General features: G+C 48.5%; 7 protein-coding genes across 7 annotated transcripts; 5 read left to right on the forward strand and 2 right to left on the reverse strand.

The window, feature by feature from the left end:
* Window positions 1-1883: 1883 nt before the first annotated feature.
* Window positions 1884-3607, forward strand: F5147DRAFT_253131 (aspartic peptidase domain-containing protein). Its single transcript, XM_041428849.1, has 6 exons — window positions 1884-2312; window positions 2360-2488; window positions 2539-2863; window positions 2927-3060; window positions 3112-3230; window positions 3283-3607. Exons 1-6 carry the CDS (start codon window positions 2000-2002, stop codon window positions 3517-3519), a joined length of 1257 nt encoding a protein of 418 aa, XP_041298473.1. The 5' UTR covers window positions 1884-1999; the 3' UTR covers window positions 3520-3607.
* A 241-nt stretch (window positions 3608-3848) lies between these two features.
* Window positions 3849-4940, reverse strand: F5147DRAFT_253179 (uncharacterized protein). Its single transcript, XM_041428850.1, has 5 exons — window positions 4896-4940; window positions 4668-4842; window positions 4466-4562; window positions 4248-4357; window positions 3849-4127 (listed from the first exon to the last, which is right to left on the reverse strand). The coding sequence occupies exons 2-5, from the start codon at window positions 4786-4788 to the stop codon at window positions 4090-4092; spliced, it is 366 nt and encodes a 121-aa protein (XP_041298474.1). The 5' UTR covers window positions 4789-4842; window positions 4896-4940; the 3' UTR covers window positions 3849-4089.
* A 2130-nt stretch (window positions 4941-7070) lies between these two features.
* F5147DRAFT_806722 (aspartic peptidase domain-containing protein) lies at window positions 7071-8562 on the forward strand (the record flags this gene model as incomplete). Its single annotated transcript, XM_041443372.1, has 6 exons — window positions 7071-7353; window positions 7402-7530; window positions 7582-7906; window positions 7970-8103; window positions 8155-8273; window positions 8326-8562. 6 exons carry the CDS (start codon window positions 7071-7073, stop codon window positions 8560-8562), a joined length of 1227 nt encoding a protein of 408 aa, XP_041298475.1.
* A 1789-nt stretch (window positions 8563-10351) lies between these two features.
* On the forward strand, window positions 10352-12029 carry F5147DRAFT_806729 (uncharacterized protein; the record flags this gene model as incomplete). The annotated part of the gene is made up of 4 exons (XM_041443373.1): window positions 10352-10498; window positions 10546-10629; window positions 10683-10715; window positions 10766-12029. The coding sequence occupies exons 1-4, from the start codon at window positions 10362-10364 to the stop codon at window positions 12027-12029; spliced, it is 1518 nt and encodes a 505-aa protein (XP_041298476.1). The 5' UTR covers window positions 10352-10361.
* Window positions 12030-14514: 2485 nt separating this feature from the next.
* Window positions 14515-16266, forward strand: F5147DRAFT_750636 (aspartic peptidase domain-containing protein; the record flags this gene model as incomplete). Its single annotated transcript, XM_041440164.1, has 6 exons — window positions 14515-14794; window positions 14843-14971; window positions 15023-15347; window positions 15404-15537; window positions 15588-15706; window positions 15756-16266. 6 exons carry the CDS (start codon window positions 14515-14517, stop codon window positions 15990-15992), a joined length of 1224 nt encoding a protein of 407 aa, XP_041298477.1. The 3' UTR covers window positions 15993-16266.
* Window positions 16267-17184: 918 nt separating this feature from the next.
* F5147DRAFT_806737 (aspartic peptidase domain-containing protein) lies at window positions 17185-18800 on the forward strand. The gene is made up of 6 exons (XM_041443374.1): window positions 17185-17494; window positions 17543-17671; window positions 17723-18053; window positions 18110-18243; window positions 18294-18412; window positions 18462-18800. Exons 1-6 carry the CDS (start codon window positions 17215-17217, stop codon window positions 18696-18698), a joined length of 1230 nt encoding a protein of 409 aa, XP_041298478.1. The 5' UTR covers window positions 17185-17214; the 3' UTR covers window positions 18699-18800.
* A 1128-nt stretch (window positions 18801-19928) lies between these two features.
* On the reverse strand, window positions 19929-21997 carry F5147DRAFT_806751 (uncharacterized protein; the record flags this gene model as incomplete). Its single annotated transcript, XM_041443375.1, has 9 exons — window positions 19929-20649; window positions 20701-20863; window positions 20919-21026; window positions 21076-21269; window positions 21320-21469; window positions 21522-21718; window positions 21774-21821; window positions 21878-21904; window positions 21962-21997. The coding sequence occupies 9 exons, from the start codon at window positions 21995-21997 to the stop codon at window positions 20325-20327; spliced, it is 1248 nt and encodes a 415-aa protein (XP_041298479.1). The 3' UTR covers window positions 19929-20324.
* Window positions 21998-22134: the final 137 nt, after the last annotated feature.

Raw genomic sequence — 22134 nt, forward strand, 5'->3', positions numbered from 1 at the left:
CAATTCGCTCATCATGTTGCTCACGTATCTCCGCCATGACACTAGATCACAAGCTCTTGTAGTCCCTTCTTTATCAAACTCGCCGCGGAATACCCTAAGCGACTCGCCGGATTATACCACTTGCTGACCGCCTGTCCAGACTAGCAATGTGATTGTTATGTCAATGCCACTGGAAGATTGAGAGCGACCTTCGGTGAAGTACCACTTCCTCGCACTACATCCACTGCATTCATTTAGGTTCTTGTAGTTGTCTGCAAAGGTCGAGTACGTGTTCCACTATATTTATTTCACGCACGCGTACTTAGTCATTTTATCTTCGTGCGTCTAAAACAGCTGGTGGGGTATATCCCACACCAGGGTATTCGCAGATTCAGAGGTGCATTCGGGGCCACTGTGGGTCCTTAGAATAGACTGCATTGTCTAATGTCCTCCATAGATCATACTCTTGATAGGACATTAATCGGACATATGCAAGAAAACGTTTAACCCAAAGTGCCGGGCAGATAACATATAAGTGCATGCATCATGGTCACTGTGAAATTTATGCCCAAACTACCTCACGGTGCGCTTCAGCGAGAATCAATGAATGTACCTTTGCATGAGGTCTTCAATACATTCTACACAGAATGTCAAATCCATGAGGACATCGTACGCTTCATTTATTTGTGTTGCACAAGGAGCAATAAAAAAGGCTCTTACCCTGTCGTATTCTTGTGTTTTGTGCTAAATTCGAGTGCATTAATGACCGTTGATACTCATGCAACTTATGCGTTAGTATTCTTAGAGCACAGTTTAAATTTGTGGTCCCACTGCTTGCCTAACTTAAAATTACGGCATTAAATATACTGAGATGCAAAGCTCTGGAATTATGCTCCCAGGCTTGCTCGCCGTATCGTCGCATGCAGCAAGCATTAGAGCTACATTAACCGTATATGTTGACTTTGAGCCAGATTCCCATGAAAGGGAATTTTAAACAGTATTTGTCCGAGGCCGGAACATGGATGGGAGCTTCAAATCACAATGATCTTGTAATCACCGATATTTACCAATGTTACCATGAGGAAAAATCAGGTGACCGCCGCGACTCGGACTCTACTCTTCACAAGCACACGGATGCTAGTATCTTTGAACAATATTCGGTGGCTCTATGGGACTCAGACTATGGCATATGCGCCTGCCGGGCTTATCACTGGGAAGAGGTCGGGGTCTTAACGGGGAACAAGTAACACCAAAACGCTGCTGGGCCCTGGCTGCTAGCTACTAGGTATCATTCATGCAAAGTCATGCGGTCCTGATCTCCCCATCTCCAAACGGCAGTGACTCGCAAGACAAGATATTGGTATCATCATGCTCACACCATTGGCCACGAAAAGTTACATCACTGTCTTATTCGTTGTTTTCCATGTGCATCAAACTTATTTCTTATTCAGAAATAATGGGCCCGGTTGGTCACAGGATTGATAACCCAGGAATCAGTTGCAACTCCACAACTCAATTTTTGTGTCGAGCCGGCAGGTATTCACATTAGTGTAACAAGTTTTTCAATGCGACTTCACCAAGCCCAGGCGCTATCACTTTTCCCGGAAATGCTCAGCCTTTCCAGGAGTTTACATAGTGCAGTCTCGACAGTTATGCGCCCGGCAATGTGTACCGCGAAGGACCGAAGGTGGATTCGTCATATGTGCGTGAGCTTCACCATGTGAGCCAAGCATTCCCTTACCATTGATTGGTCCATGAATAAACTGGTCGAATTGCGCATCTTCATGAGTTCTTCTTACTCACGGCCAAAAAAAGGCTACCTGTCCCGCTATGCTGGTTTGAATCCAAGATGTGCGCTATGATACCGAGTCGGTTGTCGAGTGATTCCTGTTTTCGGTTTCTTCACGTGTGGAGGCCTTCCATACGGTTCAGCCTTCGTGCATGAGATTGACCATATACTCGCCTTTCAGCACCATGTCTTCACCTTTACCAACATCTATATAATGGGTCGAAATGTGGTATGATCCTTACCTCCCAGTACAGTTTAATCATGTTCCCAGCTGCATCTCTATTGACGACTCTCCTCCTGGCCTTGTCCATCGCGGCATCGCCAGTTGAAGTTCGCAACTCCCCCGTCACCCTCCCTATCGCTAGGAGGCTGAACACCTCTGGTGGTACCATCAACCTCTTGCAGCACGACCAATCTCGTGCAGCTGCCCTCAAAAGTTTCAAGGGAGATAGCACCCTCAGCCGTCGTACTGGTAGCATTACTGTGACAAACGATGCTGTAGGCTATATCGCAGAAGTTGGCGTTGGCAGCCCCGCCACAAACTGTAAGTTCAACACTGCACAAACTTGCAGTGCTAATGTATTATTGCAGACTACTTGATTGTCGACACCGGTAGCTCGAACACATGGGTTGGTGCCGATACCAAGTACGTGAAGACCAGCACCAGCGTCGACACTGGCGATGCTGTAGAGGTCACCTACGGCTCTGGCTCCTTCTCTGGTATGTCATACAAAAATATCATAAGTTGAAATACTCACGGTTATCTACAGGAACTGAGTACACCGACACCGTCACTCTCGGTAGTGGGCTCACCATCACCGCGCAGTCGATTGGTGTTGCTGCCACTTCGACGGGCTTCACCGGTGTCGACGGTATCATCGGCATCGGGCCCCTAATCTTGACAGAGGGTACCCTGACGAATTACCCGGACACGACGATCCCGACTGTCACTGACAACCTGTATAGCCAAGGCATCATTTCTGAGATAGTCGTCGGTATCTCTTTCGAGCCCACCACTACTGAGTCAGACGCCAACGGAGAGCTCACCTTCGGCGGAGTCGACGCTACCAAGTACACTGGCACCCTCGCATACACGTAAGTTACCAAGTTTCCGCAGCTCGGGGATGAATTCGGACTGACAGTAATTTATTATTTCAGACCTCTCACCACCACCGCACCCGCATCCTACTACTGGGGTATCAACGAGAGCATCACTTACGGCACCACGACCATCTTGGCCGAGACGGCTGGTATCGTCGACACTGGCACCACCCTCATCCTCCTCGCCAGCAGTACGTATCTCGAGTGCAGCGAGTAATCACGGTCTAATCAGTGTTTGATAGATGCCTATGCCGAGTACAAGTCTGCAACTGGTGCTACTCTGGACGCGACGACTGGTCTTCTCCGCATTACCACCACCCAGTACAGCGCCCTGAAGGCCCTGAACTTCGTTGTTGGCAGCGTACGTGCTTTCTGTCTCAAGTATTAATGCCCTTTGTTCACCATTTGCACAGAACACCTACACTCTCACCGCGAACGCCCAGATCTGGCCTCGTTCGCTCAACGCCTACATCGGTGGTACCACCAGCTACATCTACCTTGTTGTCAACGACCTCGGCACGCCCAGTGGCGAGGGTCTCGACTTCATCAACGGCTACACTTTCCTTGAGCGCTTCTACTCTGTGTTTGATACTACGCACTCCCAAGTCGGTTTTGCCACAACCGCATACACGGATGCCACCACCAACTGATGCAGTTTTTTTTGTTGGGTATTGGGTATTTGTACGTTACAAAATATCATTTCTTACAACCTTTGTCTTCTGGAAGCATTTTAAATAACTGTGGCTAGAGTCGTCGTTGAATTGAACGTTCGAATGTCAACTATTACTGTTCCATGAAGAAATCCAGCTCTCCTTCCCCTCAGGCTAGATGGGCAAGCTCATCGGCAAAACCCCGAGTGACTGTATGGCACTGTACCACTAGTACTTGCTGTACAGTGCCGTACAGCCACTCAGTACTCAGTACTCCTAGTACTCAGGGCTCACAGGAAAGTCTGCAAATTAGAGGCCATCTCGGACTTCGACTTTTCGCCCCCCTGCCATTTGTGCCAAAGAAGTACAAACTATGGAAAGCCTGACGGTCGCGCTTAATTTGACACAAATATGGCAACTTCTTCTCTGTAGGAGCTCGAATACTTACTACTATGTTTGCGTACCATTGTGACTCCGCCAGCGCTTGATTCTATGATGTCTGATCAAATGCCATGCAACCTGTGCCAGAATCTCTCAAATGAACATTTGGAAGTGCGAAAACGAGCGCCATTAATCCGGGAAGATGATAGAGCATAATGCCGCCATCCCTAGGTGCAGAGCGTACTTGAGAGACCACAAGGACGTGACAGAGCGAAAGATAACATACTGGACATGGAATCGGATTATCAAAAACGCTGAGTATGGCACAAACCTGTGATGAAGCTAACCAAAGTTGAAGACAATCCTAGGAGCAACGTCAAGGCTGCTATGACCTATGCGCAACCCCGGAACTGCATCCAGGACGGAAAGCTGGTCGACTCTACATCTTCTACTAAACCTTATATCGCAATTAGTTACGTGTGGGACACCTGTCCTTCTTTCAAAGAATAGGCAGGCGGGTCACAGAGCAAGCATTACACATCACCGACCAACTCTCGAAACACACCTCATATGCTCTGTGGATCGATGCAATCTGCATTGACCAGGACAACGAACCAGTAAAGATGGCGGATATATACCGCAGGGCCACAGCGGTGTTATGCCTTGTACCGGAGATAGACCAAACGACAAGCAGAGTCGTGGAGCATGGAACCGGAATGATAGATTTAGATGGGTTCCATGCACTTGAACATGCTGGAGACACGCACGGGTTGCGCACGGGATGTACGTGTTCGCATCCCAAGGCTCAAACAAGGCGCTGCACAAGCTATTTAGCAGCAGGTGGTGGACGCGTGTCTGGACGTTCCAAGAGGCAGTTCTTAACCGCATAACGTTTTTGGAGGAGAGAAAGAGGAAACTATAACTATTCCGATTTCCGACGTCCTTCTCTCACCCGATTAGCCGACGGGCAGCGACACAGAAGAAAGACAACTTGCTGGGGCAATTATCCAGTTTTTGAGACTCGGTTCATTCCATGTCGAACGCGATGAAGGTATCCATGCCGCTCGGGACAGCTATATCGAGCGTGTGGAGGCGTCACTCATGACACTCTCTGCTTGATGTGTGTCGTCTAGAGACAATCACACCTGACTATCAGCTTCCAGTGGAGAAAGCGTTCGCTGACCTTGTAGACAAAGCCAGTTTGAAAAGGGACTTTTCCTGGCTGAGATGGGGCCACTTAGTCGACAGAGACGCCGCATGTGAAGGAATGACCATGGTTCCCGTACCTGCAACTGTGTTAGAATAGCAACCCTTGCCAGTACTATCACGGAGTGGCGTTCCGTGGAAGTTCCTGAGAGTTCAGTTGTCCGTGGATGAGCTGTTGGTGTTTGTATTCCGTATCGGTCGACTGGCGTTATAAGATGGCAATCACAACCGGAAGACATCAAGGGAATTATCAAAATGCTCCAAAAGCTGTCATACGGCTCCGAAGACATATGGAACTTGTTATTTGGCCTGCACGTCGGATTAGCGTGCGACGTCGATAGAGCCGTGCACTGGGAGGATCTGGGCTGGCTCAGGCATTGCTCAACCTGGCGACTGGATACATCGATGGCACGTTTGAATTGTCTTTGCAAACCTGCCATTCGGCAGGTTCGGAACACAGTGATTGACACATAGCGACCCGTACAGGTTGGATGAAGGGTGTCGTAGGAGGAACATGAACACTATCATGATGATATCTTTGACAGCGTGATACAGAGAGCTGATTTGAAAAGGAGCGTGTTGCCAAAAGGTAAGCATTTACTATAGTTGTACACTACATGAAATCCATCAGTCTCGATCCACCATGCAGCAAAGACCAATACGACTTAGTTTCTACATTGGGTTATATCTGTTGAAAGTTGATTAAGTTATTTTCATTTCCGCAGTGAGTGTTCGTGTCTGAGTCAAACTTACGGCGTCATATTGAAGAACCAGTACTTGCGGTGCAAAGCTCCGAAATCCTGCCCTCCGGCTTGCTCGCCGTATCGCATGCAGTAAGGTACAAAAGGAGATGAAGCAGCATTAGAGCTACATTGACCATAGGCAGCGATTGAACCAGATTCCCATGAAGTGGAATCAGTAGTTGTCGGCCGGAACCGTGGCATGATGAGAGATTCGCGCTTAGTAGCGCTTACATATCAGCAAAATTACGAGCATGATCTTGTAATCACCATCATGCATGGCGTTCGTCAAGGAAGAATCAGGTGACCATCATGTTCAAGTATGGCCGCTGCGACTCACTACTTCACAAGCACACGGATGCTAGTATCTTTGCACAATATCTGGCGGCTCCATGTGACTCAGACTATGGCATACGCACCTGCCGGGCTTAATACTGGAAAGAGGTCGGGGTCCTAACGGGGAACAAGTACTGTCAGGACGCTGCTGGGCCCTGGCCACTACTAGGTATCATTCAAGTTCATGCGGCCCTAATCTTCCCATCTCCAAATGGCAGTACTGTGATCAAGGCAAGCCATCGGTATCATCATACTCACCATTCGCCATGAAAAGTTACATCACTGTCTTGTTCACTGTTTTTCATTTGCATCAAATTTCTTTCTTCTTCAGAAAAAATGGCCCCAGTTGGTCGCAAGATCAATGCCCCAGGAATCAGTTGCGGCTCCACGACTCAATTTTTGTGCCGAGCCGGCGGATATTCTTGTATTCACATCAGTGTAACAAATGTAACTTCGTCCCGACGCCATTCTTCCCAGAAATGCTCAGCCTCTCTTGTAATCTGCATAGTGCGTCTCGAAAGTGATGCACCTGATGTACTGCGAAGGACCGAAGGTGCGTGAGCTTCACCGTGTAACATAAGCATTCCCTAACTATTGGTCCATTAATAAACTGATGGAATAGCACATCCTCATGGACAGTTTCTCTTACTCACGGCCAAAAACAGGCTACCTGTCCCGCTATGTCGGTTTTTATCCAAGATGTGCGCGCAACGAGTCGGTTGTTTAGTTATTTCTATTTTCGGTGAGGGGGCGCGTTCCATACGGTTCAGCCTTAGGATGAGATTAACCATGTGCTCGCCTTTCAGCAGCGTGTTTTCAGATTTACCTGCATGTATATAATGGGCCTTGGAATCTAGTATGATCATTATCTTCCAGTATCGTTCAATCATGTTCCCAGCTGCATCTCTGTTGACGACTCTCCTCCTGGCCTTGTCCATCGCGGCATCGCCTGTTGAAGTTCGCAGCTCCCCCGTCACCCTCCCTATCGCTAGGAGGCTGAACACCTCTGGTGGTACCATCAACCTCTTGCAGCACGACCAATCTCGTGCAGCTGCCCTCAAAAATTTCAAGGGAGATAGCACTCTTAGCCGCCGCACTGGTAGCATTACTGTGACAAACGATGCTGTGAGCTACATCGCAGACGTTGGTGTTGGCAGCCCCGCCACAACCTGTAAGTTCAACACTGCACAAACTTGCAGCTGCTAATGTATTATTGCAGACTACTTGATTGTCGACACCGGTAGCTCGAACACATGGGTTGGTGCCGATACCAAGTACGTGAAGACCAGCACCAGCGTCGATACTGGCGAGCCTGTAGCGGTCGACTACGGGTCTGGCTCCTTCACTGGTATGACATTCAAAAATATCATGAATTGAAAATACCCACGATTATCTACAGGAACTGAGTACACCGACACCGTCACTCTCGGTGATGGCCTCACCATCACCGCGCAGTCGATTGGTGTTGCTGCTACTTCGACGGGCTTCACCGGTGTCGACGGTATCATCGGCATCGGGCCCCTAATCTTGACAGAGGGTACCCTGACGGATGAGCCGGACACGACGATCCCGACTGTCACTGACAACTTGTACAGCCAAGGCATCATTTCTGAGATAGTCGTCGGTATCTCTTTCGAGCCCACCACTACTGAGTCAGACGCCAACGGAGAGCTCACCTTCGGTGGAGTCGACGCTACCAGGTACACTGGCACCCTCGCATACACGTAAGTTTCCAAGTTTCCGCAGCTCGGGGATGAATTCGGACTGACAGTAATTTATTATTTCAGACCTCTCACCACCACCGCACCCGCATCCTACTACTGGGGTATCAACGAGAGCATCACTTACGGCACCACGACCATCTTGGCCGAGACGGCTGGTATCGTCGACACTGGCACCACCCTCATCCTCCTCGCCAGCAGTACGTATCTCGAGTGCAGCGAGTAATCACGGTCTAATCAGTGTTTGATAGATGCCTATGCCGAGTACAAGTCTGCAACTGGTGCTACTCTGGACGCGACGACTGGTCTTCTCCGCATTACCACCACCCAGTACAGCGCCCTTAAGGCCTTGAACTTCGTTGTTGGTGCCGTACGTACTTTCGGTCTCAAGTGTTAATGCCCTTTGTTCACCATTTGCACAGAACACCTACACTCTCACCGCAAACGCCCAGATCTGGCCTCGTTCGCTCAACACCTACATCGGTGGTACCACCAGCTACATCTACCTCGTTGTCAACGACCTCGGCACGCCCAGTGGTGAGGGTCTCGACTTCATCAACGGCTACACTTTCCTTGAGCGCTTCTACTCTGTATTCGATACTACGCACTCCCAAGTCGGTTTTGCCACGACCGCATACACGGATGCCACCACCAACTGATGCAATTTTTTTTGTTGGGTATTGGGTATTTGTACGTTACAATGTAGCATTTCTCATAACCTTTGTATTCTGGAAGCATTTGAAATAACTGTAACTAGAGTCGTCGTTGAGCGTTCGAATGTCAGCTGTTACTGTTCCATGAAGACACCGCAACTCCACTTCCCCTCAGGCTAGATCGTGAGACACAACTTTTTTGTCGGCTATTGGGTATTTGTGAGTCATAATATAACATTTCTCTTACTGTTATTAGTTTATATAAAATTTGCTATATAATTTATACGAGTAATAAAAACAAGGCTGAAAGGAAATGTGAGATTTTGCTGAGGGATATAGTGCACCACACGCCTCGTTGACTCGAGCTCCTAGATATTCGCAATTAGTTAGCAGCTATTGCCCATGTCTGAGGGAACCTCTGCAGCGGCTATGTTTTGCAAAGTGGAAAGCTTCTGAAAAAGGAAAGTCCTCAAAGCCTTTGCACAACAGACCAAAACAACGCTTACCCTCGTCTTCTGAACTATGCTCTCATGCACTTGTCCGGCACAACTGAGGGCTACGGCGAATTCTAATATGAATAAAACCCACGCGTGATGCGTGCAGCCCTGAAAATTTATTGTGAGCGTGTATCGTTGACGTGGCTATCTCAAACCCATACTAGTATGTAATGTATCATGATTTTGCTTATAGTATAACTGTTGACGGACCATCTAGCACAGCCTGAGAGAATACTTCCTTCATCTTGCGTCACATGGAACTATTACGATTACGGCCTGTGTTTCCTCTGTCTCATCACCAGTTAGCTCGTGGAATCATTTCATTGAAGTGCTAGGTCGAAACTATGGTGTCCATCTCAAAAGTATTGCGGTATGATGCTTTGAAAGTTTGAATGGTTCTATTGTATCACCCTTTCGAGTTACCGCATTAAAAGTAAGGACTACGCTGGTTCGCGACGTAGTGGACACACAAGGTAAGCGTCTTTGCACGTTTACAACAAAGATGCGACTGACCCTACTACGCATCAAAACTTTCAGATCTTTGTGATTCTACCGTGACGCACCTCCGTGTCTGCCGTTTCTCTACTGCGCAACTTTACGCTATAATATATAAATTCTCCCCTTATGCTCAAGCTCGTCTGCTACTGTCTTAAGCAGGTACCGCTTCCAAAGTTTATGGTGGTGGTCAAGTGTGCCGCGACAATGCTCCGAGTCCGCAAGAATTCCGTTTTTCCTATAATTGGAATCTGATCTGAGTTGTACTTCTCCACATGTGATGTCACCCTCTAGTGGAGAAGGACCAGTACTCACTTGATCGTCACATTCCAAGTTTATCAAGGGTCAGTGATCTTTGTGTTCTTGTGGACTGATGCACGCGTGGCGCTACAAAGCAGTGAATTCCACAGGTGTATATCCTATAGGAAAGTGTCCACAGACGCTTGCCTTTTCCCGACGTGTTGTCGGGGGATAATGTCAAATCGATGGCTTCAATGCACGACCACAGTCGTCCTTTGTCTATCGTTTCCCCGCCCGTCGAGAGATATAAAACCCAGTGTCGTTCTCTGCTCTATTTCTCTCATCTTCGTCTTTACTTTCCAACAGTGTCTCATCATCTTAGCCACTTCACTTTTTCAATTCATCTATATGTCTATGTAAGTCCACTCGCACGTCAGGTGGATATCCTTATATGCTAACACTACCTTATGCATCCAGTTCCTCGTGTTACAACCTTCATACGCCATTCAATAGGTTTGTGTTTGATCTCGAGTTCGAGGACGCGCCTCATCTCATCATTTTCTTGGCGAATCTATGCCCATGTCGGATGACCACGTGCCGCTCCCCGGCGATCCTGATTTTGTTCCGTTGTCCGAAGAAGATATGGCTAAGTTGTTCGCAACTCATCAAAGCGGTGAGACGTCCCCCGAAGTGCGCGCCCAGTTGGATGCGTATGTAGTTCTACCTAAATCATTTATTCAAACTTACGGTCGTACAGATTGTTTAAAGAGAGCGAGGAATTCATGCATAGTATAATTAACGAAGACGCGCTGGCAGGCCCAGCCGATGCTCACGTTGACGGGTAAGCCAATCTAATTAGTCTACCTGGACCAAGCAACTCACGTCCAACAATAGGACAAACTATGGATCACCAGCGACGCAACAAGGGTACGTGCACTCGCAACTGAGTCTTCGTCATTGCTCATCTGTTTTTCTAGAACTCGCGACGATTCACAAATGGTTCAAAATCCTCAGATGTTCAAGTCGTTTCCGACATTGGAGAATTTCAACGCCCCGGTGGCTGGTCTTCCCCTGTTGTCCCACATCGATCAGTGGCTCTACCCTCCGCAGACCTCTGCCATCCCTCAAGCGCCCCCGCAAGGCCATCCTTGGTCCCAGCATGAATACAACCCTGGATACTTCATGAACGGCCCTCCCAGCACATATATGCAGCCCCCTGCCGTACCGCAAGGCCCCGTATGGTCCCAGTATGAATGTAATCCTGGATATGATACCAATGGACCCCCTGGTGCGTATTATTCGCAACCCTCTGCGGTCGTTCCAGCACCACCGCAAGACCACGCATTGGCCCAGTATGGATATCATCCCGCTCCCTCTTACCCTTACCAGCAACCTCCCACCATTGCGGGTCCGTCCAACGCGTATTACCCTATCCCCCAAGGTCAATATGCTCCATTGCAGACGGAATCCAGTGGGGGCTCAAGCGTGGAGCCAACTTCTCTTGCTCTCGACGGGACAGCATCTACCAGGCCTCGTAAGCGTAAAACCCGCCAGACCTCTGAACTTGAGGATGGTTCGAGTTCGTTCGTTGCACCAGCAATGCGCAAGCGCAGACGCCCGAACGTCGCCGACGACTACAGACCGGGCAAGTTTGGTCCGTATACGCTAGCGGATACTAGTGCCACGATCATGGCCATGCCTGTTCACGACCCAAAGCCTGTTGACATCAGTAGCCGCAGGACCCATGATCCCAACGGAAATCCCCTTCGAACGAGGAGATTTGGGGTTATGGAGCTGGATGATACCTACCCCGATGCATCTGGAAACGTCCTTGCTCATTACTCGCCACAGTTGACGTGTGTACGCTCATGTGATTGGACCGACCAGCCGTGTGGACTGTTCATAGAGGTGGACAAGATCCGTATTGAAGACCACCTGTGGTTCTGGCATGGGGTTGAAGTGAAGAAAGCCACTCCCTGCCGATTCGAGGGTTGCCTGGACGCAGGGACGATGATGTATTTGAGCCGTCACATCGAAGGGGTCCACTTCGCTACGTCCTATCGATGCCCCTATTGCAAGAAGCTGTCGTCGAGGACCGATTCTTTGGCACGGCATCAGAAGGGGTGCAAACCATTGCTTGCTAGCAAGGCCCATGCTGAGCATGGAAAGTACGAATTCTATCACCAAGCGATGATCAAGTCAGTTTCTGGATATATCGTTCCTGCCAGCAACGCGACCTAGGACAGCGTCTGAATATGTATGTCCCCCTTACCCCGCATCTGTCGCTGCTACTAACGTTGCTCCTTATTTCCGTGCTCTAGTGTTGACTCCAATTCTTGACACAACTTTTCTCTATGGCTGATGACAATCATTATATTCTATTACCAACATTCCTTTGGGCTATTCTCTCTACTGCTAACGACACTCTCTATTACCAACATTCCTTCTGAAATTTATTTTCTCTACAGTCAACCACACTCGCTTCATTCTATCACTGACATTCCTTTTGAATATTCACTCTTTTTATCCTTGCTTAATACTTCTAATGGTTATTGGGTTATCTTTATTGCACGCTGGACGTGGCTATCGTACCTTACCATGGCGCTCGGTCTAATGGTTGTATGGGAAGGAAGTTGGAAGTAGCTAGTCACCATCGTATCTCGTTATGGAGCTTAGAGCTTTGCATCGTCATTGTTATGAATGAAATATACGGATAGTGAACGCTTGAGCGATTCGGAGTACATGATCAAGGAGCTAGTGCTCCAGCTGACTCAGTGGAGCACATGTATATGAGGTGCTTCCGTGGGATAAACCGTTTCATCGTGAGTATAGTCACGCGAATTGCTTCCACGAGATCAAACGTATGGACAAATTTAAAGTTGTCCTGAGGAAGCATTTGAAATGACTGACTGCTGTTGTTCTATGAAGACATTTGCCCTAAATCATGAGAGCACCCACCTACTAGTAGCGTGGACTAGATCGGATATTCTAATAATCGACCTTGCTCTTCCGTGAGAATGATCATATATGTGTGCACGTAACCATGAATAGTTGTAGTTACTGTAGTCACAGCTTGTTAATGCTTTCATCACGCACATATCCATATCATATGATTCATATGTAGTTCACATCAAGGAGAGCTATGCCGCACGGGGGTGATGATGTGGTAAATATGTAAGCGTGTGCGCGGCGATTCTCCTGCTCCTACTGCTCATAGCTGTCGCCACGACTCATTCCTCCACCACGCTATTCAATTACCCCGTCCGGTCGTTCTGAATCTTGATTCACCGAAGACTTGTGCTTGGCTTGCCCACGCGGGCAAGTCTGCCCTCAATGGAAAGCTTGCGAGGTGGCATTTCCGGAACTTCAAAGCAAGTGAGTACTAGTTCTTGCTGGTGATTATACTGGTTACCGTGCATTAGTACATGGTCATATATTCCAATGTATGGTGTATATGATGATATATGATGCATTGATCGCAAAATCTTCTTCTCGCCGCTGATCTCCGTTATTATAAGTGCGAACCTAATGCGAAAAGCACTCCAGTGTTGCTCTTGGGTCAACTGTAAGGCCACGGCCCACGTCATGGGGTATAATTCATAAATCATTCGCGTTACCGTTAACGTTTGGGTCTAATTACTTGTTTTGGCTCGATCTACATTTTCAGTAGATGTACTTACTCCGAGTCGGCGATATCGGTATGTCTTTGCACTTCGGTGGCTCGGTACACAGTTTACTCCGATGTTGCCGGTAACTCACACATTATTATACGCTACTTGTGTGGTATATGGCTTGAACTTGAACCGACTCAGTGGGAAGTTCCGGGCTTAATCAATTACTTAATCATTAGCAGTCACGGTGTAACTTAACTGACTACTTACTTCTTGCACTTGTCCACCACCTGGGTCAACCGAATATCGACGATCAATCTCCAGTGGACTTCCAGTTCTCAGGACAAGACTTTTCAATCAAGTGCTCGCACATGACGTATGTACAACACAAGTTGGAACCATGATCGTGTGATTCATTTTGACCTAGGTCTGTGGATTCCCCAGGGCCATAGGAGTCCGAGACTGGCGTGCGTCGCTACGGGGTAATATTCGCAATGTGCCTTCGTGGTCGATGGATTGACTCTGTAGTCATGCAACCTTCGGCAAAAAATTCTTACTTGCATAAATGAACAATCGGATCGTGTGTAAACAGCCTACGTGCTCCAGAAAATGGCGAGCTTCGTCACTGCTTCATCTTTCTCCATACCATCATTCTATTCCATGGTTTCGGGCCGAGTTGGCAAATGGCCTCAAACGGCGTCAGTTCAACGATTCGATTACTGGCAGGCCCCGGACAACCAGGGACAAGTTACAACCGCTCTCCTCAGCAACGCTTGCTACACCAACCTGATACTGACGTTCTGCCGAGGTGTATTATTAATGGGCGAGCGTTTCTACGGAAATGAACGTGAGGTAAGTCAATGAACTAATGGATCATGGATAAACAGGCGATTTGTAAATTTCTGCCGCCTTGGATCAAAAACAACCTTCTTGTCATTGTTATTTGATCAGGAAGTCGAATCTATGCACTCGTGATAACTCGGATCGCCACTATTTCGTCATCGCTTTTTGAGAGGGGACGTTTCATACGTAGTTAAGGTGCCCAATATTCGCGTTCGCCAGTGCATATATAATGGATCACTGACTCAGAGTATGATGTAACTTTCGAGTCAGTCATGTTCCCCGCTGCATCCTTGTTGACAATCATCTTCCTGGCTCTGTCAATTGCGGGATCGCCCGTTGAAATCGACAATTCCCCCATCACCCTCCCCATTGCCAGGAGGCTAAATGTCTCCAATGGTCTCATTAACCTCTTGCAACGGGATAAAGCTCGTGTGACTGCCCTCAAGGACAACTCCTTCAGCACGCAGGGCGGCCGTACTGGTAGCACTCCTGTGACCGACATTGTTCTAACATACCTCATAGCAGTTGGCATCGGCAGCCCCGCCACAACCTGTAAGTTCAGCACTGAAAAAACGCGCGGCTGCTAATGTAATATTACAGACAACTTGATTGTCGACACTGGCAGCTCGAACACATGGGTTGGTGCCAAGACCAAATACGTAAAGACCAGCACCAGCGTCGACACTGGCGAGCCTGTAGCGGTCGGCTACGGTTCTGGCTCCTTCTCTGGTATGACATACAAATATATCATAAGTTGAAAATACCTACGAATATCTTCAGGAACGGAGTACACCGACACCATCACTCTCGGCACTGGGCTGACCATCACTGCGCAGTCGATCGGTGTTGCTTCTACCTCGACGGGTTTCACCGCTGTTGACGGTATCCTTGGCATCGGGCCTTTAGACTTGACAAATGATACTCTGATAAATGAACCGACCAAGACGATCCCGACTGTCACTGACAATCTGTATAGTCAAGGCACCATTTCTCAAAAGGTGGTTAGTATCTCTTTCGAGCCCACCACTGAGAAGACAGTCACCAATGGAGAGCTCACCTTCGGTGGAACTGATACTACCAAGTACACCGGCTCCATCGCGTACACGTAAGCTGCCTCAGCTCCTAGATCAATCCAGGCTGATAGTAATTGTTTTGTTTTAGTCCTATCACTACCACCTACCCTTCATCGACCTATTGGGGGATCAACCAGAGCATCTCCTACGGCTCCACGACGATCCTGTCTTCCACGGCTGGTATCGTCGATACTGGAACCACCTTTGTTTACATTGCTAGCGGTATGTATCTAGAATGCAGCGAGTGATCATGGTCTAATCAGCGTTCATAGATGCCTACGCCAAGTACAAGTCTGCAACCGGTGGTACCCTGGATGCAGCGACTGGTCTTCTCCTCATTTCCTCTTCCCAGTACAAAGCCCTGAAGAACTTGAACTTCCATATTGGCACCGTACGCCATTTCTGTCAGCCCTCGTGCCCCTTGTTTACCATTTGCACAGGAAACCTACGCTCTCACACCCAACGCCCAAATTTGGCCTCGTTCTCTCAACTCTTACGTTGGTGGTAGTAGCAACGCCATATATCTCATGGTTAGTGACATTGGTACGCCCAGTGGCGCAGGGTTTGACTTTGTCAACGGCTACACATTCCTCGAGCGCTTCTACTCTGTGTACGACACCGCCAACTCCCGTGTCGGTTTTGCTGAAACCTCGTACACTGATGCCACTACCAACTAAAATAGAATCACCAAAGTACACAAAGGATCGATTTTCAGACGCAAAACAGCATGCGGATTTAATATTTAATGCCTGTACGGAGCTTTCTCAAGTAGGCTATGGAGGTCTTATTCCTCGATCGGGTTTGCGTATCATTTATTAGCCATAGTACTAGACTACTAATATCATATTTACTTGTGATCTTGATCTTCGCACTTCACTAGCAGCAGCTCGGTACACAATCAGATCTCCGATGTCTTGCCAATAACTCACATGAAATAAAATGAGAGTAACATTATTATTAAGGTTGAATGCTACTTCAAGGGACTTATCTGGCGTGAAAACCGACTCGGAAGTTCAACTTGTTACTTATTTAATCAACGGCACGGGTGTAAACTGAATTCTTAATGGTTATACCTTACTTCTTGTCCACCACCTGGGTCAAACGAATATCTACCAGTAGACTTCCAGTTCCCAGCACAAGGCTCTTCGATGAAGTGTTCGCACATGGCGTATGTACAACACAAGTCACAACCGTGATCGCGTCATTCATTTTGTGACTTCTTGACCCTTAGACGATAACTTACCTGTAGGTGGCCATGCATCACATATAGGCCTGTGGATTCCCCATACGAGTCTGAGACTGGTGTGCGTCGCTACGGGATAACATTCGCAGTGTGTCTTCATGCCGGTCGACTCTGTAGTCATGCAACCTCCAGCAAATTTTCCCCACTTGCACAAATGAACCATCGGACCGTGTGTAAACAGTCGACGTGCTTCAGAAAGTGGCAAGCTTCGTCACAGCTTCGTCTTTGTTGATACCACCATGGTCTCGGGCCGAGTCGAGTTGGCAAATGGCCTGAAATGGCGTCGGTTCAACAACTTTCCGATCACTAGCAGGCCTGGGACAGTCAGGGACAAGCCGCTCTCCTCAGCAACGCTTGCTACACCCTGATACTGATGTTCCACTGAGGTGTATTTCAATGGGCGAGCGTCTCTACGGAAATGAACGTGAGGTAAGTCAATGGACCGATGTACCATGGGTAAACAGGCGAATTGTATCCTGCCGCCTCTTGGATCAAAACAACATTGTCATTGTTATTTGCACTTGCGATAACTCGGACCGCCACTGTTTTGCTGTCGCTTTTTGAGACGGGATGTTTCATACGTAGCCATTCGCATTCGCCAGTGTATATATAATGAACCACTGAGTATGATATAACTTTCGAGTCAGTCATCATTCATGTTCCCCGCTGCATCCTTGTTGACAATCATCTTCCTGGCTTTGTCAATCGCGGGATCGCCCGTTGAAATCGACAATTCCCCCATTACCCTCCCCATTGCCAGGAGGCTAAACGTCTCCGATGGTCCCATTAACCTCTTGCAACAGGATAAAGCTCGCGTGACTGCCCTCAAGGACAACTCCTTCAGCACGCAGGGCGGCCGTACTGGTAGCACTCCTGTGACCAACGCTGTTGCAACATACCTCATAGCAGTTGGCATCGGCAGCCCCGCCACAACCTGTAAGTTCAGCACTGAAAAAACGCGCGGCTGCTAATGTAATATTACAGACAACTTGATTGTCGACACTGGCAGCTCGAACACATGGGTTGGTGCCAAGACCAAATACGTAAAGACCAGCACCAGCGTCGACACTGGCGAGCCTGTAGCGGTCGGCTACGGTTCTGGCTCCTTCTCTGGTATGACATACAAATATATCATAAGTTGAAAATACCTACGAATATCTTTAGGAACGGAGTACACCGACACCATCACTCTCGGCACTGGGCTGACCATCACTGCGCAGTCGATCGGTGTTGCTTCTACTTCGACGGGCTTAACTGGTACTAGTATTGACGGTCTCCTTGGCATCGGGCCTGTAGACTTGACAAAGGGTTCCCTTAAAAATAAACCGACGACGACGATCCCGACTGTCACTGACAATCTGTATAGTCAAGGCACCATTTCTCAAAAGGTAGTTAGTATCTCTTTCGAGCCCACCACTGAGAAGACAGTCACCAATGGAGAGCTCACCTTCGGTGGAACTGATGCTACCAAGTACACCGGCTCCATCGCGTACATGTAAGCTGCCTTAGCTCCTAGATCAATCCAGGCTGATAGTAATTGTTTTGTTTCAGTCCTATCACTACCACCTACCCTTCATCGACCTATTGGGGTATCAACCAGAGCATCTCCTACGGCTCCACGACGATCTTGGCCTCCACGGCTGGTGTCGTCGATACAGGAACCACCTACATTTACATTGCCAGCGGTGTGTATCTAGAATGCAGCAAGTAATCATAGTCTAATCAGCGTTCATAGATGCATACGCCAAGTACCAGTCTGCAACCGGTGCTACTCATGATGCGGCGACTGGTCTTCTCCTCATTTCCTCTTCTCAGTACAAAGCCCTGAAGAACTTGAACTTCCATATTGGCACCGTACGCCATTTCTATCAGCCCTCACACCCCTTGTTTACCATTTGCACAGGAAACCTACGCTCTCACACCTAACGCCCAAATTTGGCCTCGTTCTCTCAACGCCTACATTGGTGGTAGTAGCAACGCCATGTATCTCATCGTTTGTGACATTGGTACGCCCAGTGGCTCAGGGTCTGACTTTGTCAACGGCTACACATTCCTCGAACGCTTCTACTCTGTGTTCGATACCGCCAACTCCCGTATTGGTTTTGCTGAAACCTCGTACACTGATGCCACTACCAACTAAAATAGAATCACCGAACGACACAAAAGATCGATTTTCAGACGCAAGGCGGCATACGGATTTGATGGCTGTATGGAGCAGCCTGTGTAGGTCTTATTTCTCGGTCCGGTTTGCGTACGATTAGCAATAGTATCACATCTGCTAGGACATTTAAAATGGTGAAATGCTCCTCTGTTTAGTATGCTTCTGGTACTACTATACACCTGATGTACATCCCAGAGCATGCTACGATCCTCTTCGCAGCTCTTAGAACTATCACCCTCCCACAATATTGTACAGCTTATCAGCTTCTCCTGCCAGTGACGGACAGGTGTGCAGTGCTGTGTCAAGAGCGATTTTACGCTGTTGCCACGCCAGCGTTTAACCAAGTGCGAGATAGCCAAAATCAAGATGCTGAAACCACGTTAGCAAACGGGCACGAAACAGGGGCATATATGTGGATGCAAAATGGTGTTGCCGGAAGAGACGACACGAAAGAAGGAAAGGGGCGAGTTTTGGGATGAAGTATTTGAGTTTGCAGGAAGAGCTTGGAAAAAAGGGGTGGAAGACATACTTTTTGACGCTGTGAAACCTGGCAGGGTCACACCGGTAAGAACGGACGCGCTTTTCAGTTTGAAAAGAGGGTATCTTTGCGGAGTCAAAGGTGCATCATCGATGCCTGAAAAAATACAAATGATTCGGACGAGTTGCAAGAGCGAGAGGTCTTAAGAGGAGGACATGTGGGAAATGGACAGTCTGCATGAAGTCTGCGCAGGGTCCAAACTCAGCGCTCAGCGCCAAAGTTCGGGACGTCTGGAGACATGCCTGTGATCGGCAGGTTCCGGGTGGTCAATCATAATCTGTCTGCATCATCGCAACCACCCTGCCGTCTACGTCAACCACGATTGGCACACATCCCGCCATCTATGTCAACCGTCATGCTGATATCGTCATCTTTGTCAACTTGCCGTCACGGTTCTAGTCACCTGGAGGGAGGACATAGCAGTCATAGACTGGGAGCTGCAGACAAACAGGAAATAGGCAAACACATAGGAAGTAGTAGTAGACAAACAGGCAAGCGTGAGTGACTCGCAGGGATCAGAAGAGATGGAGGTGAAGATCCTGATGGCAGGCAGGTGGGATGGAGGTTGGGTGGGATGATATATGCGGCGCCCTGGAGTGACAGACTCCCCGGCACTTTCGGAATCCGAACAGCTCACTGACAGGGTACAGGAATCCTGATGCATCCCAGCTATTCGGCCAAGGCATTGCATGAGGATTGACAGAAATCTACAGAAATCCGTTTGCAAACCCTTGCGGAAGGTTACCGGTTACCACTGGCTCTTTGACGGTGACGCTGGGGAGCTTGTATCTTATTTCTGTCCATAGTGGAGTGAGATAACTTGTCAAGGGTTTGCCCACAAATATTAGGTAGATCATTTGAGTTGCCGACGTTACTGGCCGCGGCGCGAGGGGAACATTCAAAGACTCCGCACCTCGGAAAGCTCATAACATTATGTATCTTTACAACTTGCAAGAAGGAAAGTGAGGTCAGAAGACTCAGAAAGCATCAGAAAAGATATGCATATCTACAATAGACCGCCCGGAAGTTGCTCCGCAGGTGGTCTAAGAAACGAAGTCAACGCTCGATTAGTCTGTCTCTTCGTCCCAGCGCCCAGGGAAAGGCGGCGTACTGCCCTGAGGCTCGTTGGACATGCCCGCGCGACGTGCTCCTCTTGAACCTGAATTTCCTCTTGAACCTGAATTCCTACCCGAACTGCCACCCGCTCTCGAGCCACCCATGCTTCCAAAAAATGAATGGAACAATCCTCCACCACTGCGACCCGAGTTCCCAGGCGATCGTGGACGTGGTGGAGCTGATGGTGGGCTTGTTGGGCGGCTATTGGGTCCGTTTCCTGGTCCCGGGGGGCTACCTGGTGAGCGCGGCCGTTGTGCTTGTTCTATAAGAGCATACCTTTTACTCAGCGTAAGATGATGTGGAAATGGACATGAAAAAATGACCCACCGGCAAACAGGACACGTTCCGCTAGATTTTAACCATGGCAATATACAAGGCTGGTGAAATGGGTGCTTGCATGGAAGAGTTACAATTACTTGCTCTTCCGGGTCTTCGGTTCCCAGTTGGAACTGTTCTTTACATACGGCGCAATCTTTATCCAGTAGTGGAGCTAACGATACATGAAAGTGAGCAGCGGGTGGAGGATACGATTGACAATGACAAACATCGTTCCAAAAGAATTTCTCGTGGGAGATTGTTAATGATGTCGTCTGTTGCTGGAATAGGCCGTGATGCGGAGTTTTCCATTATCTGCGTTATTACTTGGTCCAATGCTACCCAATTATCGTCAGGCTTTGTAAAACGTTTCAAAGAGATACACACCCTCTTGATTGAAAACATAGTCACCCCAGCGTCCACCCGGTCCTCCTTCAGGACCAAGGGAGAACATTTCAGCAAAAGGGTCTGCGCCTCTACCGGTGGGTCCCTGTCCCAATAAAGCCAATAAGTATTGGGCCATCATTGGGCCAGTGATGTCTCCGGGTCGTTGACCATTTTGATTATCACGACGCAGGAACCTATACCAAAATGTGCATATAAGATTTCGAGATGATCACAATGGACGTACTCGGACATGTTGGGAATTTCACCATCGCGCTGCTCCGGAGAGCGCGGACGATTAAGGGCGTTGGGACCAAGAAACACGGTCCTTGTGGCACCCTGACTAGGTCCAGTACTATGAAACTCAAGACGAATACCAGCCTGATCGTATTGTGAGCTTTCTTGCAGCGTGTATAGAAGATGACAGACCGGTACTGCCTCGGGGCTACGAGGGAAGGTAGGTGAGCGAGGTCGAGGACTTCCTGTCAATGCAGCTGTGGGTGTTTCCTTCCATGTAAGGTCTTACTGCACGCATGCGTGAACGCGCACCTAGCAAGCCACCTAAATTCGGAGGAATTTCGTCATCGAAGCCTCCTCTCGGAACGTGTTGCTGATATGCCCGAGGATCATCGCTCGGATCCTCTATCTGTAGAAGATTATGATACATCGTTATCATCAAGTACGAAGATCGGGGTGCGCACCTTCTCGACGAACGTGCCCTGACATGATGCACAAATTGGATCCGGTTGCTAATAGATCACATTGTCATACGTTAACATCGGAAGTCAGCTGAGGATCTGCTAACCATGAGTGGTCTCATCTCAGCATGACACTATTGCAATGTTATATTAGTATAACCTGACGTGCAAGTTATTATCAGGGGACAAACTTCGTGACAATACCACATGGGCTCTCTGGAAGACATGGTAGCAAAAGCCTGAGCTTGAGCGCTGAGCAAGTGGATGGGTGGTGGCAATGTAATACAGGTTTCGGAGCAGTGTTGTAATGACGCCACAGCGTGCCACAGCCCGCCAGCGACCCGGGGAATCCGCCCAATGTGGT

This window comes from Suillus discolor, assembly GCF_016758755.1.
Source record: "Suillus discolor strain FC423 chromosome Unknown F5147scaffold_4, whole genome shotgun sequence".
NCBI lineage: Eukaryota > Fungi > Basidiomycota > Agaricomycetes > Boletales > Suillaceae > Suillus > Suillus discolor.

Coding starts and splice junctions, on each gene's coding strand:
- F5147DRAFT_806737 (XM_041443374.1), top strand. CDS start 17,215: ATGTTCCCCGCTGCATCCTTGTTGACAATCATCTTCCTGGCTTTGTCA. Junction 17,495..17,542: donor CGGCAGCCCCGCCACAACCT/GTAAGTTCAGCA, acceptor GTAATATTACAG/ACAACTTGATTGTCGACACT. Junction 18,244..18,293: donor CTACATTTACATTGCCAGCG/GTGTGTATCTAG, acceptor CAGCGTTCATAG/ATGCATACGCCAAGTACCAG.
- F5147DRAFT_253179 (XM_041428850.1), bottom strand. CDS start 4,788: ATGCGGTTAAGAACTGCCTCTTGGAACGTCCAGACACGCGTCCACCAC. Junction 4,563..4,667: donor GTACATCCCGTGCGCAACCC/GTGCGTGTCTCC, acceptor CTCCGGTACAAG/GCATAACACCGCTGTGGCCC. Junction 4,358..4,465: donor CGATCCACAGAGCATATGAG/GTGTGTTTCGAG, acceptor TTGCGATATAAG/GTTTAGTAGAAGATGTAGAG.
- F5147DRAFT_253131 (XM_041428849.1), top strand. CDS start 2,000: ATGATCCTTACCTCCCAGTACAGTTTAATCATGTTCCCAGCTGCATCT. Junction 2,313..2,359: donor TGGCAGCCCCGCCACAAACT/GTAAGTTCAACA, acceptor GTATTATTGCAG/ACTACTTGATTGTCGACACC. Junction 3,061..3,111: donor CCTCATCCTCCTCGCCAGCA/GTACGTATCTCG, acceptor AGTGTTTGATAG/ATGCCTATGCCGAGTACAAG.